At 36.6% G+C, this 17,951-nt stretch overlaps 1 protein-coding gene across 6 annotated transcripts in view; it reads right to left on the reverse strand.

Moving 5' to 3' along the window:
• TBC1D5 (TBC1 domain family member 5) overlaps window positions 1-17,951 on the reverse strand; it is a 295,713-nt gene that overhangs the window by 141,476 nt on the left and 136,286 nt on the right. For all 6 annotated transcript variants that reach the window (XM_048950415.1, XM_048950416.1, XM_048950417.1 and 3 more), the window contains one exon: window positions 5,802-5,868. In XM_048950415.1, the coding sequence (XP_048806372.1) occupies window positions 5,802-5,868 (67 nt within the window). The remainder of the gene's footprint in view (window positions 1-5,801; window positions 5,869-17,951) is intronic.

Here is a 17,951-nt window from a genome sequence, read left to right on the forward strand (position 1 = left end):
AACTGTTATCAGAGCAAGAAGTCACTTTCTCTTGCTGGAAATAAGAAATCTGCAAGATGGAATTGCAAACTTCTTCACCAACAGGGAAAAAATGAGACTACTGGCACAAACCATTACATCCAGGAAAAGATTATAAGCACATTCAGAATATAATAATTATGAGTTTCAGAGGCTCAGACAAAATAAACTTGTAGTGAAAACACCTCTTTGCAAATAAACGGCATCAACCAAGATGCTGTCAAGATGCTGTTGTGAGACAAAACAAACATGGATGCCAGATTTACTACTGCACTGTGGAAAGAGTGGAAAGACGTAAGTGCTGAGAATTGTCCTTACAGAACAGAAGCGTCTTACTTACTCTATGATTTTTGAATCTTAAAATATTTTAAATCCCAAAGGGAAAAGAGAGCTTGCCTTTTCCAGCTCATGATTATGTGTGGTCACACAGTGTATGAAGTCAGGAAAAATAGGTTATATAAGCATGAGGATATCTTACAGGTAAAGCAGTAAAGGAACACACCTTTGTAGTAACAAGACTAATGGGTGCGTGTAGACGGAAGAAGTTGTTTCCTATCAAATTAAAACAAGAATTTTCTTCAAGGTGGAGGAATACGTTGCCTACCCCTTTGCGTATAAGGACAGAGTCTATGTAGTGATTTCTCACTCAGCTGCCAAGAAAAGCCATAGGTCAAACAGGAGTCAAACTACTTTCACTACCCAATTTTGGAAAGGAGTGGAAACAGGGAGAAACAGCTTGCACCCTTTGCTGTCTTTCTTCTGTGTGCTCAAAATCAGTCCTGTAGTTGTTGGCTGGTGCACAAGAAACATGCCTCAGCCAGCAGGACCACATTGCCTTTTTGCAGTAAGAGAGAAAACATCTGGCAAGCAATATCTGTAAGAAGTCAGGGTAAGAAAATGGAACAAGTATTTCTTATATCAAATCTGCTGCCTAGGTTAAATATCAACGGAAGGAAGAATATATATTGACTATGTATCTCACAACTTTGTGCAATCTTTACATGTTTAAGCATGGAATTAAGCCACACATAAATTAACTTAATCCTGATACGTGGGGTAGAAATTAAATCTATATAAAAGTGCAGAGATGTAGTAAGAAATTATCAGCATAGTAGTCAGGGGTCTCTGAATCATACAGTAAGTTTAACAATGCAAGTATGAAAAGAGAGCTTTTCTTAGGCAATATATTTATTAGAAGCAGTATTAATGTACAAATCCACCTTGGAAGAAAATAAGTGTCCTTGGGATGTTAGATTCTATCAGCCAAATTGAATGTCTGCATCAATGGCTCTCCCTAAAAGTCATAATTAGGTCATTAAAATATATTTAGAAAAATAGCCTGTAAAATAAAGTTAAAAAATACTCACCTTCATTTTATTTCATAGGTCACTGTTATACCATCTAATAAGATAATTAAAAACATGCAAGCAGCTGGTACTGAGGCTAAACAGATTAATGTAATAGTCTGTAGTCATATGTGCTGGCAAGGGGTTCACCTCTTTGGCGAGGAGAAGGTCAGCTGCCCTTGGGAAAGCAAGAGAAAGACAGTATTTCTACTTTCCAGTGGCACTGCATTGCAGATACTGAAACTAGAGATCCACACCTATTTTTCTTTTCCTTTTGGCAAAGTCCAGCCAATTTGCACATCCAGACAAGGCTTCATCCATAGCAATGAAATATTACAGCACACTGAAGCTCAAAATTTCCCAAGTATCTTAGAGATTATGAAATGTCTATTTTAATTTTTTTTTTCTAATGCTGAACTTCAAATTTTGATAACAGAGTTCTAGGAAAGAATTTCCATAGCATCTTATTAGTAAGGCATCTTCTCAAGAGTACAAACTTTTCCATCAGGACCTGAAGACCAATTAGAAAATTCTGTGACCAGTCAGGATACATTCAAACTTGCAGAATATTTAGGAATATGTGCCACTCACGCATGCTTTTCACTTACATTACTTAGAAACTTTATGACCTGGAGGGAAATGCTTACTATCTGAACATAAGCAGCATTAAATCTGTGCTGTGACCAATGCAAGCAAGAACCACACACTCTAAGATGACACCACCATATTAAAACGTCCCTCTTCACCTAAATAAACTGAAAAAACTTAAAACAGCTTTAGTAGTGAAAATTTCTCATAGAATTTGTATCTGTTAGCCTTCTGCAATCATGACATCTATCAAGATCCACAGAAGACCTTGTCTCTTTTACAGCAAAATCCACTAGCCAATTTCTTTTAAGTCGAGTAGACTGAAACACATTGGATAAACTAGACTATCATCAGTTTTATCAAATGAGTAATTTATTGAAACAATACTCGTTGACAGCTAAATCAAAATCTCTAATGAGTCCTTAAAGAAATAACATTTCTTCGTTACATTTACCATCGTTAACTTTCAAGGTAGTTTAAGATTCACTTCTAATCTTTCATAAGGTGTTAGCTGCTCATTTTTACATAATGTGCAGCCCAGAACTGTAACTATCAATACAATATTCAACTCAACCAGCAAATTTACAGCCTGTCTCATAGGATGATGGCTGTTACTTGCCACTGAGCAGGAAACATTCATTTCATAACTAAAACACTGTAAAATTACTTAAAAATGGTGCTAGCCTGGTAACTATTAAAAGCTAGATGTTTCTTTTATTTATATATGCACATACACATATACATACTGTACTATCTTGCTTTATCATCTTGCCTCTAATTGCAACAATAATACTCTGGCAGTGATATATGGAGCTCCTTTTAAAATGTTAATTGACTTCAGTTTTGCAAGTTGTGTTGTAATCTTCTCTGACAGAATATGATTATTTTCCTGTGGAATTCATCGTCAACGTCATGTTTATTTATTATATTCACTTTGGACTAAGGAATACGAAGATACAACAGCCAGCTTTATCCTCTGCTTATTTGTGGAGCATTGAAGATGTTTTAAAACACTGGAATAAGTTTAGAACACTGTAAGAACTGTCCTAATTAATTTTTACAAGGCATAAAATTCCTAAAGTACTGAAAAGGTACATGCATAAGATCCATAAGCATATAAGTGTAAGTCCTGAGACCAACAGGTAAGTGCTAAACATCAAATTCTCCAGCTCTGGAATAATTGCCCATTAGCTATCTGACTGAATCAATGCAAAGAAGATGCCGCACAGTGTACAATCTGGGTGTCTTATGCCTGATCAATCCATGGGATTCTGCACCAATAATGTCTTGGGTTGCACTCCATCAATGAACCACAGACTGGCTCAACTGGACGATTTGCTATGGTTTAGGCTGACCAAAGGAAATGATGCCACTCTCCATCCAACCACTTATTTCTAGCTGCTTTCCTTCCCCTGACACTGGTACTCACTCAAACTTTCATGAGGACGACAGCATGAACTAAATCACCACTAAACTCACCCCAGATGGGCTCGTTCAAATCCACTGGACCAGCTCAATGACTGGTGAGTGCCAGGGGTAGGATGAGAGGGTTTAGGAACCCAGCCCCACAGCATAACTCATGGAACCAGAGTCTAGCTGCAGTTTCTTTCCCAAACTTAATTTTGGCAGGCACAACAGCTGGTCTCTGGAGTTAACAGCTTTCAGTTATAAGTGTCCTGGAATTAATGGCAGAGAAGAGCTCTCAACATTTTCCTTTTGTTGATCTGACTAAATTCTGTCCTGCCTCCTTTTGAGAGGCTGCTTCGTGGCCTGTCGACATTTAACACCGTCAGGCATATGAGTGCCCCACAGTCACTTGCTCATTCCACCCCACAGAGATGGGGGAAAGAACTGGATAGATAAACTGAGAAATCACTTGGGTTGAAATAAAGACAGCTCAATACGTAAAGCAAAAGCTGTGCCTGCAAGGAAAGAAAATATGGAATTCATTCACTTCTTCCCATCGGCAGGCAGATGTTCAGCCATTTCCAGGAAAGCAGGGCTTCATCGCATCTAATGGTTACTTGGGAAGATAAACACCATAACTGTGAACGTCCTCGACTTTTCCTCTTTTCTCCCAGTTTTATCGCTCAGTATGATGCCATATGGTGTGAAATATCCCTTTGGTCAGCTTGGGTCAGCTGTCCTGGCTGTGTACCCTCCCAGATCCTTGTGCACGCCCAGATCCTTGCTGGCAGGGCAGCATGAGAAACAGAAAAGTCCTTGGCTCTGTGAAAGCACTGCTCAGCAACAACTAAAACATCCCAGTGTAATCAACACTGTTTTCATCACAAATCCAGAACACAGCAATGTTTGAGACATAAAGAAAATTAACTCTCTCCTAGTCAAAACTAGCACATGGTCGCTGTATTTATATAGGCTTTGGATCTGAAGAGCATGGAAATATTTTCAGTGGAATTTTTGACCCCACTTTTTAAATTAAATTGTATGCTGCATAAGTTAGAGAATACAATACAAGACAAAACTGAGTAAGGCAGAACCTTGAAATGGATCTGCTAACACAATATTCTTAAAATGGACATTCTAACGGTCCCCATAGGGTTTTTATCATACAAACTAGGTTTCATCAGAACAGAAAACAGAACCACGGACTTACTAGCATACAGAAAATTGCAAGGATTTGGTTCCACTGGCCAAAAGCATCCCTGCAGGCAAATCCTTTTGTCTAACCTTGCTCTCAGCCCAGAAGTTTTCTCTGGGTGTCTGAATTGCAGCAAGTTCTTTGCGTTCCATCTGGGTCATCATGAGAATTCTTTCTTTTTAACATCCTCAAGGAAAGCCTGCTTTCTCCCCGCTTTGTCAGCAATCTGTCACCAGTCTGCAACAAGTTCTCAACTTCTGTCCCCACTGGTCATCCCAACTTGAGGACTGCTCATACTGAGCACAGCTTGGTGGCCAAGGAGCATGCTATATTCCTATCTAGCCATAGCCAGGACAAGGCAAACAGGCAAGTTCCCCCTGCCTGCCCCATCCCCTTGAAGTACAAGTTACAACAGACTACAAACAGAGAAAGAAATAGAGGCCAATCATCACAGTTTACTTCAGTGAATTCAAAATAATATGATGGTAGGCTTGCTTTATTTTCCCATGCTTCAGCATTGAAATCAGATGCAGTAATTCTAGTTAGCACAAATCTTACTATTAATTATCAGTCACAAGGACAAAGATTTAGCATTTGTAGAAGAGGCAGTATTTTGCTGGCTGAAAGACGAAACTACAGATCTGCCAATTACGTTGCTTTGCTTTCAAGTACAAGACATCCTCCAGTACTTAGCCAAGCAAGACTCAAGCTTACTGACAGTGCTGTGCAAAACTGCTCAGTACTATACTTCTTTAACTGGTATTTACTACTAACGGAATTGAAAGATTAGTCCCAGAATTTAAGAAATCTTATGGTTTTGTTTTATATTTTAATTGTAGTAACCAACAAATAGAGTTCCATTTTGCCTGCAAATGCAGTTACTTTTGAGAAAATCAGAAAGGTGACCCTGATCACTTAAAAATTTCAGCATTTAGCTTCTATTAACTTAGGTGAGAATTTCTACTTTACTGCATACCTTAGAGAAAAAAGTATTTAGGCTTTCAGATGTCCAAAACTTTCCTCAGTTGAATATTTTGAAAAAAAGTCTCAAAAAATAATAATCTAGAAAACAAGTTTTCCAGATAATTCTTAATTAAATCCTTCATCTTCAGTCTACTAACTGTTGCAATTTAGGTTGTACAATAATCTTGAAAGATACAGACCTGCTTTTTTGCTTTAAATAGGTTATGTTGCTTATTACATTCAAGCTTATTAAAATTAGAAAATTAGTATAACAAATTACCAACCTGTAAGAAATAAATGTTCCAGCAGAATCTGAGGTGTGCTGTGTGCTTCCATCCTCATTCGATCCTCCTAATACAAAATAGAAGTGAGAAGCCTTTGTTATAACACAGATCATGATAATAAATAATACAATAAGTGTTACAATCGATTTTACTGCACATGCTAATTTTAGTTTATGACAAAACTTACTTAGTCAAAGCTCAGTTTTGCACCTTCAAATTCTTACAGCTGGCAAGTGAAACAACTGGACAGTATGTTCAATTTGGAGCCTGACTGTTCTGGCAATCTAAGACTTAATATTACTGCAAGTTTCATTCAAGGCCCTTCTCAACTTACTAAATACAATTTTACTAGAATAAGGCGAAAGAGCTATACCATATAAATAGATGACTATGATTTTACAAAGAATGTAGAAGTTCATCTATATTGTGAAAAATGTTGAGCTGACTGTGTAACAGCAGTATTTTTTTTTTCATAGCAGATGTTCAAAGTTTCTCTGAAATTACCTAAGTAATATGTCTGTAAAACATCTGGTTTTATGTCTTGAGACATAAAAGCATACATAGCAGAGTGAAACAGAGAAAGCAAGCACTAGGAGTCCTTCTTCTATGTGATAAGTGCTTCTACTGAAGGATTATTAAAAGCCAGAAGAAATCTTCTATTTTTCAAATAAAATTTATTCATGCTCTGTTTCATACTATTTACTGTTGCATAACTTGTCATGCAGCTTAATAATTCTTCTATGTCTTTGTGTATTTCCTTAATGCATTTATAGATAGCATCAGGCACCTTTACAGGCTCTGTTCTGCTTACTGATACCAACTTCTTTCTGTCTTTTCCTTCAAAGCAAAATGGATACAATAAGACACTGTATTTCTAGCAGATCAAACCGCAAAACAATCAGCCGCAAGTCCAGAAAGAGAATTATATTCAGTATCATGCTTCTGTTTGTAGATGAGGCAGAGACTTGAGTGGATAAATAATAAAAGCCATTAAGAACCATCACAAGAACTGTGAACAAGTCTTGTTTCACCTCTCCTAAGTCTTTGGAGAGTGACAGAACTTGGTGGATAAAGCAGAATCAGATTCCTAGGACAAGATGGAAAGAAAAGCATATGGACCCTTTTCTCAGATGACAAGTGGTGGAACACAATAAATGGTCTCAGGTTTCACCAGGGGAAGTTTAAACTGGACCTTAGGAAGAATTTTTTCAGAGAGAGGGCTGGAAAGGGCTGACCAGTGAATCCCTGTCCCCGGAGTTATTTAAGAGATATGTGAATGTGGAACTAATGTTTAGTGATGAGTCTTACTAGGTCAAGTTGATAGTTTAACCTGCTTAGTCTGTGAAAATAACTGTCTTTATGATCTCTTTATGCTTATGGCCTGACTCTACCTTGGCAAAGAATGTAGTGTACAGAGATGGTACCTATTGTGGCAAATTTTCCAATAAAAACAGTAAGTTGTGAAAATCAAAATTACTCAGTTTGTTTTTGATGAGCAACTTTCAAAATCAAAGTAAAAACCCATGTGCCATGAAAATATGTCCCTCAAAAGAACGTGTCCCCAGTGAAATCTCAGATTTCTGTATTTTAGTGGCAGGGTTGTGTGAAAGTGTTTGTTTGTTTAAGTGTGAAATAGGAAATGATTACTTGGATCCAGATTTGTAATTAGTAATTCAAGAGTGACCATTCAGAAACTTAACATCTAGCATTTTATAAAGTATGAAGTGCCAATTCCTCCCTTCACTCTTCACTCATTTTGAATCAACAAACCATTGCAAAAAAAAACCTTCTTCCACTATTGTTACAAAACATACTCTGCTATGATGAGAAAATAATATTTTATGACATGAGGTCCAGAAGAGAAACAGAGAAGAGCCTGGGAAATTCACCTATGGAACTGATAAGAACACATACGTTTATTTCTGGGAGTTTGGCTACATTCTCATGCTCTGTTATTCAGATTGTAGTTCTGGAAGGTTCAAAATTCAAAAGGGAAAAATCAGACTGAAAAGGAAGCTCATTCACAATGCTATGTTTATATGGTAAAAAAGATCTTTTTGAACATAAGAATGGCAACAAGATCTTCTTCCTACTTGAATACTATCACAAAAAATTCAAGGCCTTTATCATCTTTCTGCTATACCATTTGTCCTGCCCAAAGGATCAACTAGTGAAGAAAAGTAGATTTTCAGTAAAAAATATTTTCTTTCATCAGGATGCAACAGGACACAACAACATCTGTGGTCTGATATCCACTAAGACTTAAAGGACATGGCTGCAGTCAGCTGTCCTTCACAGACAACTCTGTATCACTCTTTATTCTGAAACATTCTTTCAGAAAAAAAACCCAATAATTTCCCTTCTTTAAATGACCACTTCAATACTTCAGCATTCTTAATGGTACACCTGCCATTAATAAATATCATTCATACAAGTTACTGTTTTTTTTTTTTTCCTGAGAGCCACATTTGCTGTTACATACTATCATTAGTAGCTGCTATCAGAACTGTCCAGGACTATGTACTTCCAGCACTCTCAGAAACATGAATTAGTAAAATGGCCTTTCCCCCCCCCCCCCCCCCTTATTTCATTCTCTTTAAGAGAAATATTTCTGTTAATAATATCTTGACAGATGATTCAATGCCTTTTGTTAAAACTGCTAAAAATGATAACACAAAGTGGAAAGTACTCATTAACTTAAAAAGATTTCTTAAATTTCACCTACTGGTATCTGAAAGACTTTCCAGCAAATCCTGGTAAACATTTAGTCAACAATTAATAAGAGCAATTGGGCACGTATTTCACTAATGACAATAAGCTGTGGGAGTCCATGCCTTAGATCACCTCTCCTCAGGGAAGTTCCAGTTATCCTAGTGTTTGAAAGGTCTGGTAGACTCCGGATGGAATTCAGAGGTCATGTGCGTCTGCAGTGATAATGATTCAACTTTCTAGTCAAATTAGGGTATATATATATATACTTAAGAGTTATGAATACAAGGTTCATGATTCTCATAACTGAATTTGTGGTCTCCTTTAAAAACGTTAATTGATTCTGGATCATATTAATCTTTAGATCCCAAGCCTCAAAAATGGAAAAGGCTAGACTGAAAAAAATAAAAAAAGATGCTCTCTACCAATCCTGTCCCAAACATCCCAAGAAGGATTCTGAACTCAAATGCAATAGCTGGAGAAACAAAACAAAACAAAACAAAACAAAACAAAACAAAACAACAACAAAAAAAACAACCAACCCAAAAATGCCAATCCCAACAAACTAAATTAAATCTTATTGCACTTACAGAAGAAAGGGAGTGGAAATATCCAGCTTTATAGGTAGCACTTGTATCAAAGTAAGGAAGGCTACAGTGCCCAGCTTTCCAACACTACAGGAGTCATTGGGCTTTACTGCAATAATAAAACAAGGCAGTTCCTCCAAAGGGACTGAATACCTTCTGAGTATCTTTCTTAACTGCTGATCTAACTGGAGAAACTCCTTTTCCTGGAAATGAATACTCTTTCTGCTGGAAAAAAATCAATTCCATTGCTGTATTTTAGTTGACTTTGCTTTTAGATGGAGACTCAGGGCTAAAGGGAGTTGGTACTTAGGTGGCTAGGAGCTGAAACTACTGGACACAGCTGGAAGCTGTTTCAAAAGAAATTAGCATAACTAGAAATTGATGCATTTAATAAAAAAGAACGTTTCAAAAGTCATCTTCTTTGGATTTCAGAGATGCACGGAAAAGGAGTTGTAAACTATATGTTTATTACAGTACTAGATTCACACAGAACACATCGGTTTGTCACCTGCAGTAACTTCTTCTCTAAGAACATTTGAGACTGTAGATATAAAATAGATGAAACATACTATAGATGTAGCATACTATTTTGTATTTTTATTTTAACAAACTGTAATATAACCTCACTCCAAAAAAAAAGCTTTGTTAAGGTGCTGCACATAGTTTCTGCTTCTGGCAATAAGAAGCATTGTAGAGCCACTAATTTTGAGAGCAGGAAGAGGCAATGGGTATATAGCAGGCACAGTGAGCACCTTAAGCTTACACTAGTGCTCAGTGAGTGGAAAAGCATGTGAAGAACCATTGGGGATCACAGGTTGCTCAGTCATCTCCTTCAATAAGGAATCAGCTCTGAAAACAGCTGTCTTACATAAGATACAAAAATCCAGTACAGGATTCCTCATAGAGAAGACCAGGGAAACAGATAACAACCAAAGGTCCAAGACAAGAAGCTTAACTGAAATTCCTTTACTCCACGGATGTACTTTTAACATTTAAAAAAGAATCAGAATCCAAATTCTTGTCTTTTTAAACTATGCATCATTTTTTGATATGAAAAAAATGTCTTCTCTCTATGTGTATCGGTGTGTACACACATGCATGACTACTTGTGGGTACACAGCATGTTTCTATTTATATAGCAATAAACTATTTACTAATCTTATGTCAACTATGAAAGGGTTTTATGGCTGTCAGCTTAGGAATTGGTGATAAAAGTGATCCCACTTAGGAAATCAAACTGTGCATTCCCCTGCTCACAAGTATCAAAATGGATATAGATCACTTTGCTGACACGTTTGCACTCTGCTTAATATTTTCTTTGTATTCTAATCTAAGGTCTTTAAAAATGGTATTTAATAATTGTGAAAATTCAAGTTCTAGTTGACATAAAATACCCAATCATTAATGTGGTGTTTCATGATTAAAGACAAGGAAAATTTTAACACAAATACATGCTTGCAGTCTAAGGTTGTCAGTTCTTACAACATGACTTCCAAATTCCACTCTATATTCATTTTCAGATATTTAAAGCTTAATAATTTAATGATTTATCCAATTTTAATTTATACTTTCAAAACCACTTTGAACAATCTGAGGTGCCACTGGAGATCATAACAGTGGTCCTGGTTAAGTCAAATAATAATTATAGCGCTTTCACTTTAAAGATGAGATTATTTTTAATTATTGAGTGAAGTACTTGAGGTACCATACTTATATAATTACGCTACTCATTAAATGGTTATTGAAAGCTGAAATGTAATTTTAATGACAGCTACCTATTTTTCTTTGCACACTTTATAGATGACAGATCAGTCAGGAATTCTACTTTGCTCAAAAAATCCTTGCAGCTGCACCGCTTCTTTCAGGTGCAAAACAATTAAGCTGTGCTTATTTTAAAACTTTAAACATTTTTTCTTCTCCCTAGATGATGTTTATGTGATATATAGAAACTAGTAAAAACAGAAGAATAATGTATGGGTATTTTTTACTTCTTCACAAAAGCACCAAAACTCAAATCCTAATCTATATACATTTCAAGCAATATCCCTGAAAAACTAGTGACAATACAAATATGGAAGAATAATTTTAGTCAAAATGTGTTTCTCACATAATGCAAACAAAAAAAAAATTGCTTAACAGATTGCAGACCTTTATTGTGAGTATAAAGGGGTAATCAACATACAATAAGCATTTTACTATGCATTAAAACTATATATAATGCCACGAGACTCCTTTTCCTTTTTGTAACATCAAGGTTCACAACTCTTCAAACATAAAATTCCTTCGTACCATTTACTCCACAGATACATATTCATCAAAGTGATCTGCATAAAATTTATTCTAATATGTAGGAAGCTTTGACAATTGACAACACAGAGTTTTAGTCTCAGAAACGAGCACCTAAAGAAATACACTGTATTTTAATTCTTTATATGCAGTGTCTCAAATTCAACATAACTGTCCATTGTTCCAAAGGTCACTATCTTCTTCAATGTAAGCCTTCCTTTTTCACAATGAAAACCAAACAGAAGAGTAAATTTGTTTCATTAACAATATTAAAGCAAAGATTTCTGAGTTTGCTGTATGGGGAAAAGGCAATAAAGTTTTGAAGAGGGAAAAACTGCTTTGTTCCTTCAATCCCCTAGTTGAAATTAATTATAGCAAATGTTTATGAAAACATCTGTTCCATACAGTTATAAATTCTTAATTTTAGCACGGGCGATTCCAGGCTCCTCTATTATTTTGAAAGAGAGCAGTCTGACAATTGAAGGGTTTACAAAAGAAGAGAGAATTTGCATTTCGACTGCACCAAATCTGCAGTTTGTAAAGTCTTCAGGATCTCCGCAGTGACATAAAATAAAATAAAATAAATACAAGATAAGTAAGACTGAAGCTTTCTGATTCAGGTCCATTGGAGAGACCAGAATGGCAGTAGAAGAAATAAAAAGAAAAAGGGAAGTAATCCCCAAACATAAGGTAAATTAAGACTTAGCTACATAAACTCGCTCTTTGAAAAGTAAAATGTAGCGAAGCTATTGATTTCTCTGTCCCGTCTTTTGATAGATTTCCTGGCAATAAAGAAGCGACGCACACGGCATTGCTGCATGGCGTCAATAGAGGGTGCTGCAGAGTTTAGGATGATTCAGTCTCCGCTGAACTCTGGAGCTCAATCGCTTGCACGGCAAACCCTGCACAGCAGCGATCTTTTGGACTTTTTACATAACACCCCTGCAACTACAGTGTTAAATTCAATTTGCACCAAATAAGCTTTTAAAATGATTAAATGGAGCAAGCTTGAAGCAGTGTACAGAAACTGAAAATAATGCCTTCAGCTAAAGAATTAAGTGCACTGCACTTCTGATATTTATAAAATAATTATTAGGTTGGAAAGTTGAAGAACATTTCAGTCTGAGCAAGTTCCTGAAGTTTTGCAAAACAAACACAACGCAATTTGGTGAGTAGCCTTTCAGATGCAAACTTGACTCTCTGTCCCTTCTTTCAAATTCATTTAGCAATATGTAAAAACTTCCAATGTGCACGGTGCCTGCTACATAAATTTTTTTTGTTACCATTTCAGTTCTAACTAATGTGCCCTAAAATATTTGCTAGGAATTGAATAAAAAAATGATACACTGTGCTAGTTAGCAGATCTTGCTGATAATCAGCTGCAGGACTTTATGATCAGAAGTACAAATGTCTAAATGTCATACATGGGGAAATATTTCATTTGATTACCCTTAGATATAAGTATGAAAAACATATACTTAGCATTAACAGTGTTTTTTCCCTCCCCAAGCTTATGCAAGTTAGGAAAGGAACACAAACACAAAACACAATGGAGTACCCGCGCATATGCTAATTTTGCAGTAGTGAAAGCTGGTGACATTTGAAAGTAAGCACACAACGCTGACACAAAGGTGCAAAATCAAAGCCTGTTTTAGCCCTACAGAAAGGCAGCAGAGCTGTTGAACAATATGATAGGCAGACACACTGGTTTGCTGTTACGAACAAAAACTTACAGAGATAAGAAGAATATGTTGTATTGCATGTTGCTCCAGCCCAGTCAATTCTGGTGTCTTTTGAATCGCTGATTTACGATTTACGACAATCAAGTGGCATCTACTATGATCTCTGCATATCAAATCACAATTGCCTATGTGTATACGCTTACACAAGTGAACTTTGCGTATTCTCCAGGCAAAAGCTCTATTTGAAATAATTTTATCAACGCACTTCAGTCCAAATTAAGACATGCAAAAATAAGAGGGTTTCCATTTTAAATGAAACTGATTCCGAGTGTTCACAAATCTTGATACCAGCCCTGTCATTAGGTTAGCCTCCACCTTTGCATACCCCTTTTTCAAATGCAAAATGTGTGTGTGAAAAGGAGTAGATGGGAAAGTGTATATAAACCTCCAGTTGACTGATTTCAAAATCAGAGTGTAGCATCGGTGTTTAAGGAATGTAGTTCCTTGCAGCTCAATTTAAAATAACAATAAATATGTTCAAAGCACTTATTTATTACATTTTGTTTCCTGATTAAGCGTCTAAGCTTCTGTAATTACTAAAATAGGCTGAACTATCCACTGCATTCTAAACTAGAACAGCAAAATACATAGAAAAGGGAATTTTACTCTAATACCACTGAAGTAATTCATAAGAATGCCAGATAAGAGTTGTCAGGTGATTGTTAAGTACTAATACCTTAAACAATTTACATCCAGAGGTGCTTTAACATAATCTCTTTAAGCACGATGGGAAGGGCAAATCTAAGTGTGATACAAACTCTTCAGGAAATGCACGTAGCAGGGAAAAAGAGCTTTACTTCCTATTCAATAGGAAATACAAAATACTAGCTTATATAAGCAAATGCAACTTCCACTGCAGTCAATAAGCATTTAGCCCAGTAATGCCTGAACTGTTACCAGCAGCAATTAGACTGGTTAAAGAAAAAAAAAAAATAATCCACAGGATAAGGTAGAACATGATTCTTCTAACATTTTTTCAGTCTTTTGTTTTTTGCAGTGCAGACCTGTCCTTGGTCTAAGCGCCCAATTATTCTGCCCAATTCTATTCACAGGCTCTGTACTGCAGTCTGTATCTGCTACCTAATGTTGCTGATCATTTACAGTATATAACCCAAACAAGCTCCTAGGTCACCATCAAATGTGACAAATACTATAATGCAGTGTGTTAAATGTGTGGTTGAAGTGGATGCCTTAATAAATAACATAATGTCTAACTTCAATAAATTCTTTATGAGCATATACGGAAACAAAATAGCAAACAGCAGATCTAGCAAAACAGACGATAGAGTAATATATACAAGTAGAGACAAGTACCACAATTAGACTTTGCACAGAAAGAAAAATCTTAGAAGTAGTCTGGAATCATTGCTAGGAACTTATATTCCATGATATATAAGTGCAGAGTGACTTATCACTTGCATCCAGAAGAATTTAGCTAATTTTAACTTATAAACAGCCTAAAAGGCCTTTGAGCTATAAATTGCAATAATCTAAAGATGGCAAGAGGCAATAAACATGAGTTAATGACTCAGCATCCTCCTGAGATAGCACTGGTCATACAGCTTTGCTTAATCTTAGACATGCACAATCAGTGTAAAAAGGTGGTCTCTAGAGACCATTTAAACTGACAATAAGAAAAACATACCACCTCTTTATATGTTTGAAGGCTACTATTGTCCTTAATTTACTTCAATTACATCCTATTTTTAACCCTGTTTGTATCTTATAGATAAATGTAATCTGTCTGTTTAGGATAATAAGCAAGCATAGTTTGATTTTCATACTCAAAAGCGATAATGCATAATCCATTGAGTCTAGGAAAAAAACAGAGCTGAAAAAGATGGAGTAGAAGTTTCCGAACACTGCTGTTTTGCCAAGATTAAATGATAGCATAAGACAAACGAGAAGGGATTAAGTGCTCTTTTATTGAAACAGAATTGCCCTTTTAACCAGAAGCCAGCTTTTCATCTGAAAAGAATACGTTTATCAGGAGGAAAGCCAGTCTGGCTAGGAAGCCACATGGCAGTGACATGCAGCCTCACCTCCTGCACTTGGTCAGAGGCTTTCATGATGGACAGGACCAGAGGTTAAAAAAAAGAACAGGAAGAATTCTTGTTTTCTCTGCAGCTTCATATTAAAGGAAGCCACGGTATAACAGCTTGGAAAATTCAGGTATACGAGGAATTAAAATCAGAGGAGCTGCTTAGCATCCATGGAGGGACTGGCACTATCCCCAAGAGTCAGCATTTCAGCTTTTGGTTTCAGCTCTGAGGAAGAGAAGACAGATCTGAAATTTGACATTAGGAAGTTGTCACAGAGATGCAGGCAATGCGTTAACATTTCTCAAATGCTGCGATCTTACGAATACTCCATATGAAGTGGGGAAAGGCCCATGGTGGAAACAGCCAGCTCCAAAGCCACCTAGAGCCACACGGAGGCACTGAGGCACTGCTCTGCTGCCTTCTCCCTAACACAGCTCCATTTTGCACTGCTTGAAGCAGCAGGAGGGCTCCAGGACTCTGATACCAGCTGTTGCACTCTTCTCAAGGCTCTCACACAATTGCTTCAGTCACTTCAGTAGGCCCAACAGGCTAATATGGATTTCTTACACACATAAAAAAAAAGTAAAGGGATTACCAATGGTTTAATTCGAAGATGAATGTGACACCTTGGAAATTCATATGGTTTTTACTTCATTACCTACCTATCATTTGTAACATAACAGAAAGCACATTTTTTCACCTTTTTAGAAACCTATTGTGCAAATGATTTTGAAGAAGCAACACAGTCTTTAGTTAAAGTTTAATGTTATGTGGGCAAAACTTAAAGGAGATGTTCCATCAACAACAAAATGTAGACATAAGACACTTGTAGTTCACAGTTAGAAAAATAAAAATAAAAATACTAGGATACTTTCACCCTATCATAGCATCAATACAAGGCACACTTGAGGAAAACAGCCTGAAGAAAGCCAGCAAACTGCAGACAAAAAACACTGCCTCACAGCTTTAAATATACAACCCTGAAAGAGACATTCCGGATGGAATAGCCCTTAACCCAATCCAATCAGCTATGTAGGAGGAACTTGCACCAAAAAAGGACATCTGAGCCTAAAACCACCTGGCTTTGCATAACATGGCTGTATAAGATGATGAAGATGATGTCAGGAAGCTCTTGGCTCCTAATATAAGGCTATCTAAGAAAGGTTGCTAATTCTCAGAATACATTATGTGTCCAGTAGACACATACTTCAGAAGACTCTAAAATGAAACAGGACTCTACATTTTTTATAAATTTTGCTAGTGGAGAAAAATACCACAGAACTGTATAAAGGAAGTACTGAGCTAGAGCTTTTAAACTGTCAAATCAAAATATGCCAAAACATAATGAAAACACTAGATGTTAATCAAAATTCTTTTAAATCATGCCTTAGTTAATTGGAGAGCACCAACTGTGTACTTTGCTGGTGCAAAAGCAGATGCATTTTGTAAATGACAGATCCGGAGAAACTTGAAGAGCAAAGATATATATGCATTAGCAGCAAGCTCTAGATGTCTAACAGATGAAAGTCCACAGCAACGTCAGAATATAAAAATACATCTCAGTGACAAGCAGAATGACAAAACGTTTCTATTCACTATAATGTAGGGTAGGCTGTAGAATAACAGTCCCACTGCTGTAGGTATTGAGAAAAATTCCCCATAAAACTTTTCCAGGCAGAAGTATAAAACACATCATGGGACAGATTTCCATTCTTCTTTCTTACCCTCCTGTGAGGCCAATGACTAGGTAAAGCCCCGGGGGAGGGCTTCAAAGTGGAACTAAGGATACAAGTACAAAATATTTGGAGATACAAGCATTACAAGACTTCAAAATTAGATCAGTATAACTGGATTTTTCTTGTGGACTACAGTTTTACTCAAGTTTTCTAAAAGGTTGATGATTATTTTACACAATAATAGGACAAATGTTTAGGAGCAGTCAGTTTTTGTAGATAGTCATACCAGCTCACTAAGACAGAAAACACACCACATCTATTAGCCAAAGTGATAACAGCCTGAGTGCAAAATGAACACGTCACCAAGCAGATGGTCACACTAACTATCTGACACTGGATTTTTTGACCAAGCACCAAATAAGGAAAATGAGACAAGATGTGATTCAGGTATTTACTTCATACTAAGTCACAAAAGCAACAGAAGAGAGCAACAGCACAGTCCTGAGGGACAACACATTCTAAATTAGTTTCACTTTTTCTTCAGCTTTCCCTTTCCAAATTAGGGATGTGGTGGTGATTTGCTATATTGGATAACAGAGTAGGTACCTTTCTGTACAACCACAGAGACAAGAAGCTCTCCTACAAAAACTCTTAATCATAAAGCCCTATGTTCTCATCATGGTTGACACTGTTACCTCCAAGTGTCCAGAAAGCAGAGACCTCAATTGATGTGAAACTAACAAGTCACTCAGGCGTATCCAAAGGGTCCTTAGACTTGGAAGATCGAGTGCAGAATTTACACACAGTGAACATCAAATTTAAGACAATCGTCTTACCTGAGCTGTACAGATGCTGTCTGAAAGTACTATACACCGTGACTGCAGGTTGTAAGGCAGAGTAAGAAAGGATGTATGTCTGAATAAGTTTTCCATTTCCTCTCATTGGAATGACAGCGAATAAAGAAGACGAAAATTACAGCATGTGAATACTAGTGTAATTACTGAATAGTTCCCCACATAATTATGCAAAACAGATCTATCCATAAGTTAATGTAGCCATTTTCTTTTTTAAACAGAATTTTCATGCCATCGGTCAGTCACTCCAAAAC

Source organism: Lagopus muta, chromosome 7 (assembly GCF_023343835.1).
Source record: "Lagopus muta isolate bLagMut1 chromosome 7, bLagMut1 primary, whole genome shotgun sequence".
NCBI lineage: Eukaryota > Metazoa > Chordata > Aves > Galliformes > Phasianidae > Lagopus > Lagopus muta.